We start from the raw sequence: 21,461 nt of genomic DNA, 5'->3' as shown, positions 1-21,461 counted from the left end.
GTGTTTCTTATCACTTTATACGTGTGCTTCTTTCATATGTGGCGAAAGCACGGTCTCCCTCTCTCTCTCTCTCCCCCCCCTCTCTCTCTCTCTCTCTCTTTCTCTGTCTCTCTTTATCTATCTTTTTCTTTTTCTCTCTAGTTAATAAACGCATTTATAGTATTAGATTGCGCGCTTTCGGAACTTGTCCCTGGGAAAATTTCACGTTTCGCGGTATCCACGCGTGCTTTATTCCTGTGGACGGAACATAACCATAATAATCGCGTAACGAGCAACCACGTTTAATAAAACTTGCAGGCAAAGATCTTTTTACGTCATTAAGGCAACCCCCGTGTAATCTCGCAGTGGTCTACCTTAATCAGCATTAAAGGGCAGCGGTATTATATCAACTGCGCAACCGTTGCCGACTGTACTTCTAGGATTCCTACCTTCGCATCAAAGAGGATCCTGTTAATATTGCAATTAAACTCGTTAGTACTCCGGAGTGTCTTATTATAAACAAAATGGAGGAGACAGGAATATAATTATCATCTCGCAAATGATAATAACGGCGGCACTAAACGATATATATTTGCGAGAGTTAAAAAATTTAACGAATGGAGAACGCGACTACGGAAGAGAACGTCCAGTGTTTTTTTCGCTCGCGAGAGTGCAGCCCCGATAAAGATAGTTTAGGGCCACCTCCAGTGCCATCGTGACGCGAGAGTTCAGTCAACGGTTTTCATTTTATATCGCGTCTCGCGCTACTGAAGTTTCGCTGATATTTCCGGATCATGGTCTATCGAGTGAATGAAGCTCCGTAGCGCAATTCTGACACTGTATTCGTGGAACAAAGCGCAAACGGCAATGCCATTTTTCTTCTGATTCATTTTCCGTCGTCACTACCACAATGGAGATCGTCCGTAGCGAGGCGAGGATAGGATTTATCGGAATCTACGACGCTACATTTCGGCGATTCTTCGTGAACAGGACGCGTGAGCGATAGTATGAATGTACCGGGCGGCGTTGCAGTACGAGTATAACGAGTTAATAATCGCCAGCTGACGGGCGGAGAGGGCCGGAGGGAGGCGCGATCCGACGATCGAAAAAGGAAGAACGGATGTTTGCCGGTGACAAATGGAAACGCGAAATTCACGCGCAATGATTAACGATTCATCGTCGTGCTCGTACAGCCGGGTGATTCGTTAAACGAGGGCGAACAAGCGGACGCTGTGGCCTTTTTCGAACTGTGGGCTTTCAGATATATTATCTGCAGCTTCGGATTCTAGGATAAATCGCAATGTGGATTCACCGAACGTTACGTTTGGCCGCTTGTATTTTCAAGTTTCTCCAAGCATGTGCCTTCGTTTTCACATCGTCGACCTCATAACGTCACACCGTCATAACGATTTATAAATATCGAGAATATATTACAGATTATTCCTTCATATCGATTTTACATTAATTTCGCCACTGTTGCAGCAAATAAGACAAAGGAATCTGAGCGATTCTATAGCGAATGAGAGACCCTGTGTGTCACTTGTGCAAGTGTGTCCGTCGTGCTTTAATCGATCACGACGCCCGGTTTTTTCAAATCGGCAATAAAACAGTGACATAGACATGTGTGTAAGCGCGTGCCAAAGAGATTGCTTTTTGTTTCACGTTGCTACGTCGACTCATTAACTAGCAACGTCCGTTTAAAGCCGCAGCATCGACAGATTTCGGCTTGCCAGGGCAGGCGCCGGCGCGTTGCGTTTATTTTCCTGTCACGCTTGTCTCTCTGACGGGTGAACGATCGGCGTGGTATGCCGGCCACGTTGCTTGCGTCGCGGAGTGGGGCAAGGCCGCGGAGTGGGGCAAGGCCGCGGAGTGGGGCAAGGCCGCGGAGTGGGGCAAGGCCGTGGAGCGGTGCAAGGCCGCGGAGTGTGGTATCCCAGAAAAGCATCTGCGGAATGCGGCTATTGTTTTAGACACACACACGCACACACGTCGCATCTCTCTGCACGTGATCTACCCCGCGACGGTAGCGCCGAGTCGGTCGAGATCGCGGATCGATGCAAACGTCGATAATTTCACATCTAGATGTCGCAGCGACATAAAACGAAAACTGTTGGAAAGGGAAATTCACCGTGCTCTCGATGAGTGTGAAATCAGTCCTCTGTAAAATGAGGATCTATTAGCATAGTTATATAAGTGCGAAAGACATTGATTTTTGTGGTCACGTTTAAAAATTTCATTCTAATTCCGATATGATTCCATGTTTTAAGTTACAAATCTAAGATATCCAAGAATATCCAAGAAGAATGAACGTGAAATTTGTAGCAAAATCCTAGATATAATGAGTCAGACATTAACGACACCTAGTGTATTCTCGATGATTTTATGGACAACGAGATTGCGTGACGTAAATTAAGGAAACGGGATAAAATCATGTAGAGAGAAAGAAAGAACGTCGGAAAGCTGAAAGGAAGAATGGCAGGCGGATAGGAAGAGATTGTATGGGGGTGAGCAAGAGAGAGAGAGAGAGAGAGAGAGAGAGAGAGAGAGAACAAAGGATGAGACAGTCTGGGGTGAAACGAACAAGCGCAATTTTCTCGCCGACCCACCACGATACGACTCGCATATCCCTCGCTTTGTGCGTGCACATATGCACGCGCGAATGCGTGGAGGAGTGTACACGCTCGCGTACGTACCTTACGCCCCAGTGACTTCAATCTATTTCACGATAGGCTGCGTACGAGCGGCACGGGATAAAGCGAAAGGACGTTTAAAAACGCTTATTCGCCAAGCAGAGATGCCTCTACTACTCTACGAGTAAACAAGATCAAAAAAGTGTACACGCTACGTGGCGTTTACCTTTCCCAGAATTTTCTTACCAATGGCGGGATCTATGGAAACACGAGCATGATGAATGTTCTGCTATTTCATTGCGACCTTTGCTCCTTGCTAAAAGGAAATTACTGCGGCAGAAATAAAAGTCGTCTGACATGTTTTATAGCGCACTCGTGCACCGGGTGTTTATGAACGCGCGGTAGTATTCCTCGTGAGAGTCCTTTGATGCTTTCCCAACTGATCCTTTGTGAGTGATGAAATTGTATCAGGGTTTATCACTCATTCTCAATTTACATTTTAAGTAGAGAAAGATTTTTATCTTAAATTACATTTAACGAGACACACACGTCATAGAAATACATAAAATAATGAAAAAATATTAGTATATAACAAGAATATTACTATCTTCAGGCAGTTTTATCGTTCTTGTTGGAGTGTATGTATATGTGTGCCTTATAGAAAAACCGGAAAGAGCTATTTTCTAAACTAATTAAAGAATTTCTCAGCGCCGAGAGTGAATGCAAATTTCGCAACATCTTATAAGCTCGGGAGGCAATGAGAAAGGGAGAGAATTTAACGCCAACTGTATGAAAACACAGGCATCCGCGCGTCTTGACGCGTTTTTCTCGAAAACTGCCGGTTTAATTTAACGCGGGCGTTGCGCTTTTTCCCGGCCTGCGAGGCGAAGAAGCGTTTCAATACTATGCCGTAAGAACAAGGAAGCCCCCGGCTTATCCGGGAAGATTGCCGGCGGGTGGGTGGACTCACCCCTTGAGGGTGCGGCGGCCCCACCCACGGCGCGCAGGTGTCGCGATGCAATTAATTCCGAATGGAAAACTTTATAATCCAATCCCGACAATATTGCGGGCCGCGCGGCTAAGCAATTAACTGACGATTGGATCCACCTAACTCTCACCACCCGGGTCCGGTACACAAACGCACGCGCCACCAGCGGCGCCCAATCGTCCCCGCGATCCTCCACCCACGGCCGACGTACGTAAATGCGCCCTCAAACCGCGCCGGAGAGCGCACCGTAAACTATTTATACCACGCATAAATTTTGGCCGACCGACGTTGCGCTCGTTCGGCCGAATTTGCCCGAATTTCGTTGGAAAATTCGAAAATTCGTCGAAACGTCGGTACACACATCGAGTGAGGAAGAGGGTGCGGGTATACCCGAGTGGTGACCCACCCCCGTGCCGAAATTTCGCGGGCGAAGGGAGGCGGTCGCTTTGGCGAACCGCCGCCGCAAATCGCTGCTGCTTTTCACGTCAATTCGACTGTCCCCGATAAAGGCTCTCGAACGATAAATTATTCCAATATAAACCCCCTGCGACCTCCCTCTACCCGACTTCCTCCCTCTCGCGTTCCTCCCGATCGATTTGCTCGTCGGAGCCCTATGTTACACGCGTTGAAAAAGTTTCGCGACACTCTCCGAAGAGAAATTGTGTCGGGAATGTTGTTACAGAGCCGCGGTAAGTGAAATGAATCCTCAGGCCGATATTCACGGGCTGTCATTACTCGCAGAATAATCGTACTCTCGAGGATTTTCGATATTCAGCAATCTATGCTTGTCTCATGTAAGAAATCGCCCGTCAATCGTGCTAGTCGTGTGTTCTTGGCCGAAAATTTCCAATAATTCACACTCCGCTACAAAGTACGCGCGTTTCAACTATGCATTGTAATCGCCGCGGACTCTGCGCGGAAAGTTTAATTGATGCAAGTTGTTTCATTTTCTGCGATCAAAAGCTGTCAATTCAAAAGCTGTCAATATTTAATTCTTCCCAGTTCGGCATTATATATAACTGCAAACTTGCCCGACACGCCAGAGATATTCCGCATATCGACGATCAACGTCAATGACAGATTCTGGATATTGTTACAAGTTTAATCAGCATACAAGGCTCACTGCCTGTTTGCCAGATGTACTTTTGCTAACGATATCGTGGCTGCACAATACCCATATATTACACATAGCGCTCCGCAATTCATCCTCGTGACGTTCTCTCCAGCGTTTCTTTCCCATCTTTATTTAGAGAAGTGCTGTAGACCGATCCACAGTTCTCGGAAATAGATCCGGGGTTAAAGCTTGGTGGAATATTTCCATCCCTCGAGTTTACAGGTCGTCGTTAACGTCGTCCTGGCTCTGGGGTTACTAAAAACGCCGTACACACACACACACACACACACACACACATACGACTCTTTTGATTGGACGTTTTCAGCGCGACCCTAGAGCGAGGTAATGCCACGACGTTAATGTCGGCGTTCAGAAATAGATAGGCACACATTCTTCGTGCGTTGCCGATCGACGTAAAGTAAGCGCATGTACGCGCCGTGTGGAATAGGATCCTTCCTTAGACACAAGACTCCAAGGAGTCCGGTGCGAGGATAACGTTTGCGCGCGACCACTAATGACGCACCGTGTCGGCGTCGACGTTCTGTTTGCACAGTAAACCTTCCTCGGCTGCGCGCGGTCATGGTTACTCGTCGTCAGGTCCATGGAACCCCGTCGAAACTATCCGTGTGTATAGAGCCATCACACCGGCCGTCACCTACGATTATTATTCAAGGAGACACCCCGTAAACAGACTGACAGGGAGAGGGGAAGAGCCGGGATGCTGAAAAGGGCTGAAGGGAGGGAGAAAGCGGGAGAGAGTGCATTTCGAGTTCGTCGGATTCACCTCGAATTTGAAGCAGCACTAGCTTAGAGGCCGAGCAGTCTGTTCTTCAGGATTGTTCACGCTCCGCTTACCTATCGCTCTTCATCACACATTCAGCCCCGCAGTGACAGTGATGTCGTTTAAACATTAACGTAATGCGGGAGCGTGGAAGCAAAACCCGTTTTGTTTCGTTATCTCGATTCCGATGCGAATGGCAGGGCGGATAAAGAGAGACCGGCGCGAAAAGCAGAAATAAAATTGCACGGTAGGAACATTATTCCTTTCGGTTTTTCGCATTCGGAGAAAACAACAGTTTCATTCTCTTCTCTCAACAATGACCCATGTAGTCGTTGAAGTAAGAGTCGCGGTTACGTACCGAATTGTTTACCCTGCTGTCGTATTATTATCGCTCGTCGTTATTATGGCCGCATTGAGGGCGAACCTATTGATTGGTCGCTCCACAGTTGGGCCATACAACTGTCGATATGCGTGTGCACATCGCCCGCTCCCTATTGATCCGTAGATCGATGAATTGCAGATCCATAAATTCTTATCGACTCGTCGGATCCGTCTATCCATGTAGCCGTCAATTGATTCTCCGCGTAGATTACCCGATTCGCCTGTGAATCGCACACGAGTCTGCAATCTCCGTTGGGCTGACAAATTCACGCGAGAAAGATTCGCAAATCGTTCGGTACATTTTAACAATCCTTTAGTTTGCGCGCGCGCACTGGAGACCCTTAGAGACTGTCGCAAAATCAATAAGTTCATCCATCCATCTGTATATCCATCTGCCTCTTCGGCATATATTGAGAAATCCGTACGTATGTAAACGCGTATTGCCGTCGACATGTTATTGGTTAGTTACGACATTCTGGCGTTCGCGAGGTCGCATCTACACACACAACGCAACTGTACACACACGCGCGCGCGCGCGCGCACCCATATAAACGAGCGTGCGCAGAGAGTGACTGGTGTGGAGCTCAATGTAATGCGATTTGCAAGCGTTATCTCGACCCTAACGCGCCATCCGACCTAACATGAATTTCCATAAACACGTCGACATCCAGTATTGTTTTCCGCGCTCGCTCGCGTCCCGTTATTAGCTGGCACACCTAATTATCTTCGAAATGCCACCCCCGATGTCATGCGCACCCCCTCGGGGCCGATTCCAATTGACTTCCTCTGGGAGTGGAAGCAGAGGAGAAAGGGGAGAGGATGGCTCACTACTTCCTTTGACATCTGGCGCGGAAACTCGATCGGAAATGCTAACGCGAGTTTTCGGAAGACGACGTTATTGCGGCGAGAACTGTTTGCGAGGAAGTGTAATCGATGTCCTGACGACCGTGTGGAACCCTTGCGCGACTCGTGGGACGAGATTTCAGCAGAAATTGTTCGTCGGAGTTTTTTTTCCTCAGCGAGCCAGAAAAAGGAAAGCTCTGTGCCGGTTGGAGGAGAGAGATATAGATGCGGAATAGAGATGCTTTCCTTTCTGTGCATATTTTAAACAAACGTATCAGTATAATCCAGAAATAAAATAGTAAGATATTATATCTCAAAGAGTATAAACTTTATAGACGGTCATTTAAATATTAATAAGTTAACATTTCTCTTTGTGTTTTAAGATTTTGTTTATTTTAAACTCTTTTGTATTTTAAACAAACATGTAATTTATAATTAAAATAGTATAAATGAATATAAATAACAATTTAGAATTAAAATAGTATGAGTATAAATAACAAGTATAAATATAAAATAGAGAGGATAAACTTTTTAGACAAACGTTTTAAAGTTGAATATATTTATTGGTTAGTTTACAGGAGTAAATTCAGTAAAAATTATTTTAAAGTTAAATATATTTATACGATAAGGGGAGATCCAGACGTGACAAGGACATTCACTCATTGTTGCATATTTTTGTAAAGTTTACTTTTGCAGTTTTTGCAAAGTTTATATTTATATATTTTTTTTTAGACAACTTTGACAGGAATAAATGTTCATGCATGTGACATTAAGTCGGGTCAGGTTATTTCCCTATGATGAGATCCACCGACATCCAGGCAGTTTCCGCGAGCCATCGATCGCGATTTCAATCTCTCTCTTTCTCTCTCTCTCTCTCTCTCTCTCTCTCTCTCTCGCGATCGTAAAAAAAGGCGGAAAGACGAAGTGATTCCTCGGCGGAAATGTTTAGCGTAAGCCGGTTTTATCGGCGGAAGCTCGCGCGAGGAAAAGGGGAGAGTACTCCCGTAAAGTTTCCGACGTTTACCCCCGTTCGCCCTCAAAGGAGCTCGATAGGGCGCCGATCGATACGCCGGGCATTTGAAAGTACGCGAATTTGCGTATCAAACGCACCGGCGGTTTACGTTGAAATACGAGCGGAGCATCGCGATGCTTTTTTCGCGCGCCCATTCGTTCCACCGCCGTCGTCGTCGGGGCAAAAGTAAATATTTTGTCAATGCGCTCGTTACTCGCTCCTGCCCGCTCATATCGGATCGCGTCTGCTCGCGACGAACGAAGTTCAAAGCTTCTCCGCTGTGTTCTCTTCGACAACTTACTTGCACACAATCCAACGAATGTTTGCCCCCTCCCACCCCTTTAATATCGTAGCGAAGAATATTCAGAAATTAACTGCGCGAAAATCGCGCAGGAGAGCGCATACGTCAAGAACTGCATTTCTTTCTAAATCTTCTTAACTCGTGCTGCGTTATAAATTACGCGTACACAAATAATTCCTACACAATATCCGATCGAGATCACTGCCTGACCAGGGGTGGTTCATTATTTCACTGCATTATATTGCTCCACACCCAGATCTGTTCCGTCTCGCGGTCGAGCACGCGGAGTGCCAAGAATGAGGCAAAGAGCGATGGCGCCGATTTCTTTTCGGGAAATTCTCCTCTCTTTCATGCCTCCTCTCTTTCTTATTCCCGATATTTAGGCTTCATCCCCAACATTTATATCCTGGATTTCTAAACCCCACATTTAAACGAAATGGCAGGACGCGTCGCATCCTTCCATCCCCTAAAGCCATTTCTCGGTAACTGCGACGTCTTTTAGATGTCATTCAGCTCAGTTATACCGGTGCTGCAAATAGCTTATAACCTATCAATAGTCACCGGCAGCGCTTGCCCATCATTATTCTCTAGGGCCACCCTAAGCTCCTGGTCTCCATTAGCGCGACGAGTCGCACATGACTGCGTAATGCCATACCGTCCCACTTACTGTAATTCGATTAAAACACCTATGGTCATCCACACCCACGCCATTTTCTAGCGTGCGCCGGAAGTGCCGGCAGGCTTCGCGCTTCCCATATGGATTTTAATAAGATTTCTCCGTGCCGTTAATTCCACGCGATGTCCTCGAATAAAGCGCCGCTGTAAGTGCCTGCAAAGTGCATCCTGTCTATACCGCGACTATAAAAGCAAACTGCACGCTAGTTTCGGGCCAGCCAAGGAATGTACCTTGCAGTCGCGTATCGCGCCGTAATTGACGCGATCGACATCTCGGATCTGGTGTCCTCGATCGTCTCGGCTCTGACTCGCGTCCGTTACATCACCGGCTCGAAGGATATTAGACGAGGCGCGTAATTTATTTGGCAAGTATGTGCAAAGATCTGCAAATATAGAAAGCAACTGTGGTCCAGGATTCTTTGTAAGCCGAACGCTTTGCTGAGGAAGGGAGACGAACGGCGGCAGTTTTCATTGTGCAACGCGGCCATTGTTGTGTTTCATGCTCGTGCGCTTTATTTGCCAGCCGGAGATGGCTTTTTTGTAGCCCAACGGTGCAAAACTAAATTATCGCGGCCGCGGAAAAACCGTGTCGTGAATATTATGAAATAGATATATCACGGCAAATTGCTATTCTGTCAACCAGCCAAATTGGATCGCGCAGAGGGGCTTTGTAAAAACAGTATTGGAAAAAGTGTTTCAAACTGTTCCGATGTCAAATTAACGCGAATTAATTCCCGCATTATATTTCCCCAGACACGATGGTTTTATTTGACGTAGAAATGTTAATTGGACGCCGTATTACTTGCGCGTACTCGGTGTTATTACGTCACTCACGATTCATTAGGATTAAGTAAATTATCGTCTAATAATTTGAATTTAAATTTCGTCTAATAATTCTATGAAACTGTCTCGGCTTTGAGTAATAAAAGTCGAAAGACCGATCGTGTAATATCACATTTTATGATTGTGAGTTTTATGTTTCACTGAAATATGAGTTTCGAGTATAATTTATTCGGAATTTGAACATTCTGAGATATTTGAATCTTCGCACTTTAATGTTCCAGGAATTCCTTGGACGAGTTTAAAAAGTGCCTCTAATTTTCTTCCAGAAGCACGTTCCTTTAAAATTGTTGACAGAAAAATTGTACATTAAAAGAGCCGTATATTCATTTACTCGTTATGAGCCACTTGTTTGCAATTTCGTTCAAAGTACTTTTCAATCGCGAGCTGTGAAACCCTTTCGATTGACTCTTGTGAACTCTGATGAAACGAGTCTAGTCATGGTAGCGTAGACGTCGCTTTATCGACATTCGGACTGGTTTGCAGTCATACGCATTCCGATAATTTCGCACACGTGAAACAAATCAAACAAACTTCACGTGCACCACGATGCACTGATGATAATATCGGCCGGGTCAGCGAACGGTCCGCCGCAGCGCGATATCGGTTTTCGCGCGTTATCGCTGCCATACTGTTGGCGGGTGCTTTGAATTTTCGCACGGCCGGATATCGGAAATAACCAAATAACGCGTAGTTTGGAAGAAAGTGCCGAAACTGCAGCAACATATTAAATATCTTGGAGCAAGAAGGAATTTGTGTGTGTACGCACGAGTCGAAAACAATATTTAATTAAACGCGAAACATTGGGTTTTTGTAAGCCACAGATTGGGAAAATAGAATGTTTCCGAATAGTAAATAAAAATTAAATGACGATGGGGAGAAAAGATTCATACGTGAACGAGTAAATCATTTCCAACGGTCCCCACACAGCAGCAGCATAAATTAATAATTTCCATGTTCTCTTTTTGATATTATTATTGCGAGTATTCCCTCCGTCTATTTCACGCGAGAGTACTTCTACAATTCGTGTATTGATTCCAATCAGAAGTGCGGCGAGCCGGAATTAATTTCTTGGCGTTCTATAATTATGTTAGACGACGTAATTCTGCGGTGAAATAAATTCGTGCTGGCTTATATTATCCTCCGCGCCGTTATCTCGCAGTATTCCCGCAGATCTCGCGGATAATGGCTCGGATATGGGGATACATGACTTCAGATTTAACTACATGAGTGTATATTGCTTTGAAACGTTAATAAAATACATTCGACTCTGTGTAATATAACCGCGATTAAATGTGCAGCGAGGCAAATGCTTTCACATTGTTATTTGGAGTTATTTCTGCGTCACAGGTCAGTACTGAAAAGTCTAAAAGGACTTGGGAATATAATTTACGTCGTGATTGCATATTTATTAATCGCTTCATGTGTCAAATATTCCATGTGGAAATATGAGGAGGATATCAAACGCGTGAAGAGCGCGCTTCCGTTCTCAATTCTCAGCCGTATATAAAGACGCGAAGCTTCGAAGGCATCCGAAAATAAATCGCAAGAAAACGCCTGACGCTGTCTTCGGGAGGTAAGTCACGTTAGCACCCGAAGGCTCTCGTAAAAGCGCACAGTCAGACAATCGACAACGATGTCTGCCCAACTGCTCTCCAGCCGGATTTAGGCAATGTCTTCATCCCCAAGACTCGTCCCAAGTCCCGTAGGTGAAGCAGTCGCGAGAGATGTTATGTTTTCCACTTTTCTCTCGGCCACTAAGTAAACACGTTACGCTCCGCGAATCCTGAGAGTATTTGTACGTTTCTAATGTAAACAATGTGTGTCAGATTGCGGATTTTCGAGAAAAATTACATATCTTTCGGACGAAATTTAATACACTAGGCGTATATCTTTTAACGTTGCAACTAAATTTCCTTATTTGCATGATTCTTAATCTTTACACGCAAGATTGTAAATTGCAGGAAACCCTGATAAATAAACGTGAGGTGCACGTTAGATTGTAGCCTTCTGTCGGTCACGTTATATTTTAACTTGTATCCGTCCAGCGCTCTTTCCCATCGCGTTGTTTGGTTTATCTGCGCCGGAGGACAGTTGTTTATTTTGCCGTAGCAGCATCGGGGGCGTTCACTTCCGGTGTGCGATGTTTCGAAACGTCTCCTTGTCCTTGCTCCTTCATTTTTTCCGGCTCGTGTAAACAGGAGAGAGAGAGAGAAGGGGAGAGAGAGATTCGACTCCTCTTCTTCTTCCTTGTTGTCCTTTTTACTTCCTCAAGCGCTGCTGGTATCAGAATTTCTAGTCGTATTTCCGACTAGCCGTTTCTCTATCTCCCTTCCTCCCTCCGCGCGTGTCTTCCAACCCTTCTTGCATCTGCATTCGCTCTGCACCACTCCTTCCATTTGCGCTCGCTTCTCGCGTAATTATTTCTATCCGCGATTGTGATGCAAATTTTTACTGTTTCCCGTCCCGCTGGCCAACCCTATCCTACTCTTCCTCCCCATGGAAGCTCTCCTCTTCCTCGTCTTCTTTTCCCGCTCGCTCTCTCGCATTTCGTCCCCCTCCCGCGGTCACTCGTTCTTATTCTTCGCGTCCTGCGATGCGTCGTGTTTTATTTCGCATGTTCGCGTCGTCGTAACGGGAGTGCTTTTGCATCCCGGTGACGTCTTTGTGACGGCGCTGGAGCCGAGATTTAGAGGCGGAGGGAGCGTCGCGGATAAGTAAATTAATTAATGTGAGGGCGCCCGATGAATAAGTTATATCGCGCCGCGGAATGTCTGGAGCAGTTGACAATTTAGATTGCATTATACATGAGAGAGCACCATGATCCTTTATAATAGATTCCTCTTCCCGCGGAAGACAAGCAATTCTCAAAAAGATCTACTTCGGAATCTTCATTCGTCGTGATCGCGGTCTACCTTCGCGTGCGTCTTCGGACGCGTCTCGCGGTTAAGTTCCGGCACGGCCCATGAAAGCAGCCTTTCTGTTAGTGGGGAGATTAATTATCCTCGCTGTTAAGTCTTATCGTCATCTCGGCCGTCATCAAAGACGTCTCCGGCGATTAGCGCGCGCCCGCGTCGATACAGTCCCATTACTTTATATCAATGTGGGTTAATTAGAAGTTTAGGAGCGGGCTTCCGTGGGAATTAAGCGTGTGGGAGTGGCGGCAGGGGTGTACAAAGTCACTGCGCTATCCTCCGCTTGGTTTACTGGGCTGCGAATGAACTTCACAGCGCAGCGGAGATTCGCAGAGTTATGCTAATGCGCATTTTCGCCTCGCGAGTTACAAATGCCAGCGTTGCCCGAAATTAATTTGTCGGAAAAATTCAGGTACCAGCGTGTGTCGCGTCGAGTTACGTGACGTCGCGAGATGAGTTCCGTGCCATTTTGGTGTCTATTAAATTGGATGCTCGCTTCAAATGCAAGCGCGCCGAATGACCCCGTGAATCCTCGCGGGAAGCGGAAGAGAAGAATCGCTCGCAACGCTTCATCCATACGTGATTTTCACGAATGTTTGATAAATATCAGAAATTCAAGGAGCGAGCTCTGCTCTGGAGAGGGACGAGGGGCGCTTCATAAATCTGAAAAAGTGTCAAGGGCAGAATCGAGATGCTTGTATATTCTCGCTTGTATGTGGAGAGCTCCAGGACACCCTTTGGCCACGAAATGAAAGATTCGAAATCGGAAATGGTGCATCTGCGGCGTCCTGCGGCGTATCCCGAAGCTTTTCTGACGCTGGTAATCCCTTTAATTACCACGGACTATCCTAATTAAACGGCGTCATCATTACCAGAAAGGCGAGGAGGTTTACCAGGAACGGCCACCGCAGCGGGATTAAGCAAACCTCGCTTAGGTTTATGCGGTGAGAGTTGTTTTAACCCTTTCAGACCACTCAGCCCGGTATCATTGGTATTACGAAATGAACAGACGCACGGAAAGTGTATTAGTCATTCTTGATTGGAGTCGTGACGTCGTACATTAATAAATATAATATCAACGGCGCTGTAAAGAGGAAGGTGAGGTTTTCGGGGAATCGGATTTCTCTTGGATTCCGGCAATTCTTGATCTTGCATATCTATCTTCGCAATCTTAGCGCTCGGGAGTTGCGGAATGTTACCTGAAGAATATACAATCGTGCAATTGTTAATACAATCTCAGCGGCGATACACACGTACGCACGTTTGTAATTCGTAACGCCTTCGTCAACTGGCGAACGCCAGTCAAGTTACATTGTGCCAATTAAGAGCTTTTGGACACGCATTCCCACATCACGAAGTAACGCACTGTTTTAATCCCCCCGCGCGGTCCTTAGAAGTTTGCCAATTGAATTTTGTATCTGGCGCACACGAGACAAACTCTCTTTCATAATTAATTCCCTGTTTGCCGCGAAACATTATCAGTTCCCTTCTAATTAACGGAATCCGCGCGACGCCGATTACACGCTCGCGGCGCTCCCAGGATATGCATCCTTCTTCAGGAGCTCAATTTCCGTGACATCAGCTTGCTCTCGCAATCTAAGTTCCGCCGTTCCGGCCGATTGTTCCCGCGGCAGGAACTTTGGGAAGCGGATCATCGTGGTCGTCTTCGTTCTCGTCGTCGTCGTCGTCGTCGTCGTCGTCGTCGTCGTCGTCGTCATTCCGCCTTTCCGGGATCGTTTGTGTCGTCTTAAATGCAAACGGCATAAGGAATCGTGTGTAGCTTGTCTGACGCAGTCTCGCCCTGAAGAAGCCGCCATCGCATCGGCGCGCCTCTTCAACCGTGAAGGCAAGGAAACGCCAGCCGGTGCCGACGTAGTGGTTGGATTCGCGCTGTAACTCGCTCCCGTCGTGTCGCCCCGGCATTACACGGCGATGTAATACGCCGCCGTTGTCTCTCTTAATGAATAATCGCAGGGAAGTAGCTCGCGCGACGCGAGGGCGTTAAGATGTAACCAGTTCCAGGCTCGATTCATGCTACAGGTTCGCTCGCGCTCTGGGGCCCACCTTGCTGCGCTCAAATATTTTGGACGCTGGAAATGTCTCGCTAGAAATGGAGGGAATTAGCTCTGAGTTGAGCGAACACCACGCTCCACGACACTGAAGAATTGCAAAGACTAAAATGAGACGAGCTACGATCGTTTCGGCTCGAGCATCAAATTCGAATATTCGAAGGAAAAGGACTAGAATCTTTAGCAATTTAACTTCACCATTTTCAGCAATCGGAGAATTGCTCATAATTGCTCCAGTGTATCCATTGTGTGTTTTATCCTCTTTTTAATACAAAGATGAAATAATACTCGACTCCTTTTACGGTACATTTAACGAGACGATTTAGTGTAATCGTGTACCTGCTACGAGGTTCAACTAAGAAGAAGTCAATCGAAAAGAATTAATCTCAAACTCCAGCAGTATCGGAAGTCTTGAGGAATATGCAAAGTTCGAGCTAAGCGAAACCAATTCTCGGCAACACACACAGAGAGTCGGGAGTGTAAACTGCTACAAAAATAAAAGCTGGCTATACGAGCGTCGTGTAATACCGATCGTTGCATTACGCTTCGTGACACTCGTAGGTGCATTTCAATTTCCTGCTTTTTTTTCTTAAAGGGATAACAGACGCGGGACATTTTAATATCTTTGATTACTCATTCCCGTCATGGGGGATAAGCCGGCAGGATTCACGGCGGAATGAGCACCTCTGATTAGAAAACGCGGGTGTGGCTCGACGACAATGCTGTCTGGCTGTTAACATCTCGCTCGTCCTCTTGAAAATTCCCTTCTGGATACTCTCCTTTATAACCAGCAGCCAGCACAGCCACCCTCCTCTACAGCTGTCCCCTTGTCTTCGGTATCCATCTCCCCTTCGCTTCCTCTCTCACCCCCCCCCCTCTCTCTCTCTCTCTCTCTCTCTCTTCTGCTCACCCATCTCCGGCATGTAGACCCAGAAGCACGCGAGACGCGAGACGCTGAAGAAGCAGACCTGCCGGATGAGGCAGGGTGGTTATCACGGGTGAGTTTACGCCAAAGCCGGGCCATCGTACAGTTTATTACAGGCTCGTCTTTATGATATTCCAACCTTCAAAAATGCATTAAGCGCGCATAAAGAGGACCCGGAACAGTCTGCTGCAGCGCCTTCGCCTTCTCGTCCTCGCCTTCGTCTTCGTCGTCGTCGGTGACGTCGACGGTGGCGTTCTACCCGCTCCCGGATGGCCCATCAAACTTTAAAGCGATGGATATCCTTTTCTTTCCAGGGAGAATCGAAGTTCCTCTCGCAGAGCTGAAGCAAGCGGAACCATGTCTCCGTAGACTTGTCTGGGGACCGGCTGAATTTTTGATGGCGGGTGTGCGTTAAAACAAAGAATACCGAGACGTTAAGATCGAGTTGAGCGAGAATTAAGCCCCCTCAGGGCTCTGTTTGTAAAACCATCCGCTCTAAAACCACCCGCCGTTAAAGAGGATCTGAATTGGGATTTTTTTTTCTTTCTCGCCCCTTTTTAACTTCTCCGTCCCGGCGTGAACGATTCACTTGTGAATGATCGTCGCGACCGCGCGAATCTCGCTCGACTTTCGTTCAGCTATTGTGACGTAAGATAATGAGCGTTCTCGAGCAAGATCGATACCGTGCGTACGCAGATACGATAGATAAATAGAATGATTGACAATGTGTGATAGGAGTCCGTAACATTATGGGTGTTATGGCGCGCGCGTACGGCGATTACGTCGATAATTATTTGGTGCGATAATATAATTAATAGGAACGCGCCATTCCGCGATAATGCCGTTAATAAGTACGCAGGATTCCGTTGATTGAACGTTATAGAATGTAACCGGGCACGGTCGCGCATATTACTTCGTATCACGTGATGACGTTATGACGTTATGCGCTGCGGCACGGTTATTAACGCCGCATGAAATCGAATGAACAATAATAAAACATTGGATCAGCGTGCATTATCGTTCGCGTTCTCCTCGTATGCCTCTCCCGCATCCTGCGAATTCCAAACTTAACATACTAGCAGACACGTAACGTGACATTTGAGAGAATACGAATATTTCCTTTTGAAGGAATACGAAAATTTCTCTCACTCCTAGGTTAGGATTTTCAAGTTTAGAATTTTTAGATACTCTTTTATGTTTATATAGATTTTCAGATGATTAGACGGTTTTTCAGATATTTCTTTTGTCTGAAAATTTGTTCCGTTTGGGAATTTTTAGATGATACTTTATGAAATAAATTTTTGGATGATACTTTTATGTTTAGACAGACTTTCAGATAATTTTACCGATTTTCAGATATTTTTTGTCCGAAAATTTCTTTAGCTCCGATCGGGATTTTTCAGTTTAGGATCCCTAAATGATGTTTTTATTTCTATACTTTGAGATGATTTTACCGATTTTCAAATATTTTTCTTGTTCGAAAATTTCTTTCGCTCCTAAAATTAGAATTTTAAGATTTAGAATTTCTAAATAATGCTTTTATCTCTATTCTCTTATTGACTTATACAAGTATACTTTTACCTCTAATCAGACTTTCAGATAATTTTTTCCTATTTACAGATGATACCTTTACTTATACAAATCGCTTATCCTCTTTTCACTTTCGAATTTTGTAAAAGGGACGTCTGTTTGGCGGAAATGAAATTTGGGCGCACACGAACGCAAATCCGTGTTCCCCATATTTACAAAGAGATGATAAAACAGAAGTCCTCCCGCAGGATCGCTTCCGTTCTCGTGCTAGTCTGCGTTTCGCCCGCGCGCACGGGACTTGACAAGCAAACCGGAGGAGGACTCGCGGGAGCAGACGAAGCGCAAAACAAGAAACGAAAGCGAAATCCGGTCGATCGGATGCCCGGAAAATTACATTCAAGGGAAATCGCGCTCTTAAGGGGAAAAACGCGAGGGTTGGGGCACGGGGGCGATGGGTAAAAACGGAAAAGAACGGAGGACGAGGTAACGAAATGACACGAACGCATTTCGATTTCCTTTGAGCCATCGTCGCGTGGAACTGTGCGCGCGTCTGCTTCACCTCTTCGTCCTTTCGCTGCCTTTGTCGCTTCGGCTCTTTATTGCCCAAACGCCACCCTCGCTCTTCCGCTCTTTAGAACGAATCAAACCCTCGCAGATTTTTCGCGGATCCTGGCAATTTTGCTCTCTCGCCGATAAAAAGCGATTCGTCTTGAGGGCCAGAGTCCTGCCAGCGCCCGGAGCTCGCAGGGGGTGTGCGGGCGCGAACGCGCAACATTGGAGCTTCCGCGAGAGCTTTCCGGCGAGAAAGTCCGAAAAATTTAGGGACGCAAGAGCGGAGCCGAGGGAGATCGATAAATATGGAAATGCGAGTGGCAAGTGACGATTCAATACAAGGGATGCATTTTCTTGTACGCGTCGCTCGTTCTTTCCCTTGTGATGCTCGATATTATTTATGCCCCCTCAAGTTCGATAGAATTTCAGATAAAATAGCGGACGATAAAAAGCATCGGGAATGATTTTTAGCCGGAATTCCAGCCGGAATATATCCCGGCTGCAAGTACAAAGCTTTCGCATTTCATTGCCACAATTGTATCCCTCCGCTCGCACGTATTCTCCTTTGCGCTCGTAACCAGCGCGAGGGTCCTCGGCGGTACCCGTTGGTGCAAATCAAGCGATTTTTCCGCAGATCTTACGAGAGTGCGCATTTTGGCGAGAAGGCACGGGGACCAGAATGCCGCAAGAAAATCCCTCGGTCGCGGTAATGCGCGAAAAACGCACCGAGACACGTTCTGCGACCAGCAACCGGCGGGAACGAGCCAATTTTGCCGGCGTTAAAATATTCGCGCAGGAGGTGATACACCTTTCGCGAGCGCTTCGAGAATGTTAATTGCGTAAGATTGCGTCGCGCATTGCGAACACATTGTTACAAACGCACTCGAGCGCGCCAGTGCGGAATCGCGTAATTCGATATCTCCCGTAAGCTATAATTTGCGAGCGATTTTCCGCTCGGCAACGTTACAGAATTAAACGGAGCACACACGCGCGATCGATTAAATTTTTCCATGCAATAAAAGACGAGCGAATAAGAGAGGGGAGAGGGGAGAGAGGGAGAGAGAGAGAGGGAGAGAGCGCCGATCACGTGATCCTATCATTTTGACATCACGTTTCGTTTCCAGCGATGTTTCTGTCCCCCTTTCCTGCAGAAACAGTGTTTGTCTCGTTCACCTCTTTTTAGGCAGAAAAGGCCGGGTAGACGGGAGTGACATAAAGGGGCTTTTAACTCGAGCGTAATTTCCTTTTGATCGGAAATTCAATATTTTCTTACGGCCGCCGCGCGCCTTGCCGCGCACGTAGGCGAGTTCGCTGCTTCCGGAACTTTCCGCGTGAGTTCTCGATAGAGAGAGAGAGAGAGAGAGAGAGAGAGAGAGAGAGAGAGAGAGAGAGCGATTAGAATGCGTACATGGAATCGGCGAAAAAAAAAGAAGAGCACGTTGAGGCATGCTTCTCGTACGAAATGCCGATGAGTTTGACGCGAATCTAAGCTCACCGAGCAGGAGGAAATGCCAGCGGCAGTTTCGGCTCGCAAATGCACGCAGGGTTTGTGGAACTTTCTCACGCGGAGAAAATTTACCGTTTAACATTATATAGACCGCGTGAAAACCCAAGTGGGAGGAATCAGCCATCTCAATTATGCGTGAATTTGCGCGTGAAAAGACTCAATCTTCTGAAGCATGAGTTTCACATTATTTTTATACTGCATAATAAAATATAATCTTTTATAATGTAGTAATATCATATTTTGTAATATAATAATTTTGTAATATAATAAATTGTAATATAATATTTTGTGTAATATAGACTTAAACGATGGAAACTATTTGACACAATTTTGTACGAAAAAAGTTTAATTAGAAACTGACCGGAAACTGATCAGAAACTAGCCGGTGTACCTAACCAAAATTCCTGGCCAATTACTGAAAAAGAGGTCGCTCTTTCTACTTGGGAATTACTGCAATTTAAGATAGCATGCTCAAATGATCAGGAAATTACTTCCTCGAGTGCCTCCATCGCCTGGTTACGCAACAAAAGTTTGTTAAATATTAGTAATTATATTACCCCGTTGGGGCAGAAGTGACTGAAATACAGCAATTGCTCCTAATTGATCAGGCCGAAACGCTAAAAGTCTTGCTCGCCGTGTACTTTGTCGGGTCGATGGCGCGCTGTAATTGCAATCGCACAATTATTGGCGCTGGAAAACAGGTCTACCATTAGCATAATAAATCTCGTACCTTGGCCAGACAGGAAATTGCGAGGTTCTCCGGCGAGGTGTACGCCGACGAATTGTGTGGGAGATGTCGAGGAGTGAAACAATCTCCAGAACCCGCGCGATACCACGATTATAAACTTATTCCGGACCTTCGTGACCGATCCCGCGCGATTTACGTCAGGCGCATTAAAGTTTTCACGTTAACGTAGGAAAAGGTTTATGAGCTATCAAGAACGATACCGGCTGAGTTCAATCCCGCCGCTGTCGTCCGCGCCGCACTCGTTACGTGATTGGCGGAACCCAACCCTCTTGTCACGAGAAAGGAAAGGAAAACGGGGAAAAAATGTTACGGTAATAGCTCCCGGTGTAATAAGATTGATAAATTCTGTGGACTTTTTTCAAGAGCGAACGAGATCGCTTTCGTGTATTCTGAAGGACGAAACTCGGCACTTAACACTGGCGATTGTTGGTATTGAACGTATTACGAGCTTGGAATAGACCGCTTTTTCGCTCGTACATTACCAACTGGCAATTTTCCAAGCCAGTGGAAAATAGCACAGCACGAGAAACGATAATTGGTTCGAGCAAAGTATTTGCGTTGTTATCGCGGTGATTATGGACGATTATTCCGGGAGTTTCCCTGGAAATGGAAGTGTATCACGCTTGAAGTGCGACAGTTTGCTCTATCGAGTTCGCCGAAAGTTGAAAAAAGGGAAAGAGAACAATAATTGTAACGATTCTTCCTTTCTTTTCGCTCTCATCGAAAGTCATCTTTACGTTCTCCTTTAATTTGTTTGTTGTAGAAGGACGCATCCTGGAGCTGCACTCGCCTGATGGCGTCCACGAGTGTTGGTTGAGAGCCACTGACAACACCGAGGCGAATGTCTGGTTCAATGCTTTGCACTCGGCGCTGGCAGCCCTCACCTTGAAAGCGTTACGACTGGCCTCAGCACTTCCGGATCCGCAGCAGCTTCAGCACATCGGCTGGCTCGCAAGGAGACATTGTCTTCAGGTGAGAGAAGTTTCCGACCGATCCACCCGAGGAATTCTATGCCTAACCATAGTATTCAGTCGAGGATATCCTATATCCCGTAGACGTAATACTATTGAAATTCAATATAGCATTGATATTAGTCTCACGCTAACAATATTCACGCAATAATCGACTCAGGGCATTTGAATAGTTTGTGTCGCGGGCGGAAAACACCACTTCAAAGAAAAATGATTTCCCAATTTAATAAACATGTTATAAAATTTCCTAGATATCAAGTGAACTTCTCATTTAATAGCCTCCGCTTTGAGGTAAAAATACTAGTCTAGACACTAATAACATTGGTACCTAATTCCGGACATTCTTATTGTCTTGGTCTTCAAATACGAGTATTTAAATTTTTAATATAGAGAATATATATATATACGAGGGTGGTCTGAAAAGTTTCCGACCTCAACGTGAAGATAGCAGCACTTGTAAATAAAAGCTAGTGAATTTCGTTGTTCATCTGTTGACAGTTACTCACCGAAGTTTCAGCCATTTTGGACTCGCAGTTGTTATGTAACAGTCGTTTGAGTAAGTTGATGTGAGTGTTTTTGTGAAAATGGACAAAATCGAGTATCGAGCTGTCATTAAATATTTGTTTTTGAAAGGCAATACGCCTACGCAAATCAAAGATGAGTTGGATTCTGTGTATGGGGACTCTGCACCATCATTTAC

General features: G+C 45.9%; 1 protein-coding gene across 3 annotated transcripts in view; it reads left to right on the top strand.

Moving 5' to 3' along the window:
- LOC116843307 (beta-1-syntrophin) overlaps nucleotides 1–21,461 on the top strand; it is a 277,140-nt gene that overhangs the window by 212,822 nt on the left and 42,857 nt on the right. For all 3 annotated transcript variants that reach the window (XM_032813643.1, XM_032813642.1, XM_032813641.1), the window contains one exon: nucleotides 20,554–20,762. In XM_032813643.1, coding sequence (XP_032669534.1) covers nucleotides 20,554–20,762 — 209 coding nt within the window. The remainder of the gene's footprint in view (nucleotides 1–20,553; nucleotides 20,763–21,461) is intronic.

Source organism: Odontomachus brunneus, unplaced genomic scaffold (assembly GCF_010583005.1).
Source record: "Odontomachus brunneus isolate Ranch 3 - 2012 unplaced genomic scaffold, Obru_v1 Obru_scaffold_031, whole genome shotgun sequence".
Classification (NCBI taxonomy): domain Eukaryota; kingdom Metazoa; phylum Arthropoda; class Insecta; order Hymenoptera; family Formicidae; genus Odontomachus; species Odontomachus brunneus.
This window is presented reverse-complemented; position numbering and strand designations above follow the sequence as displayed.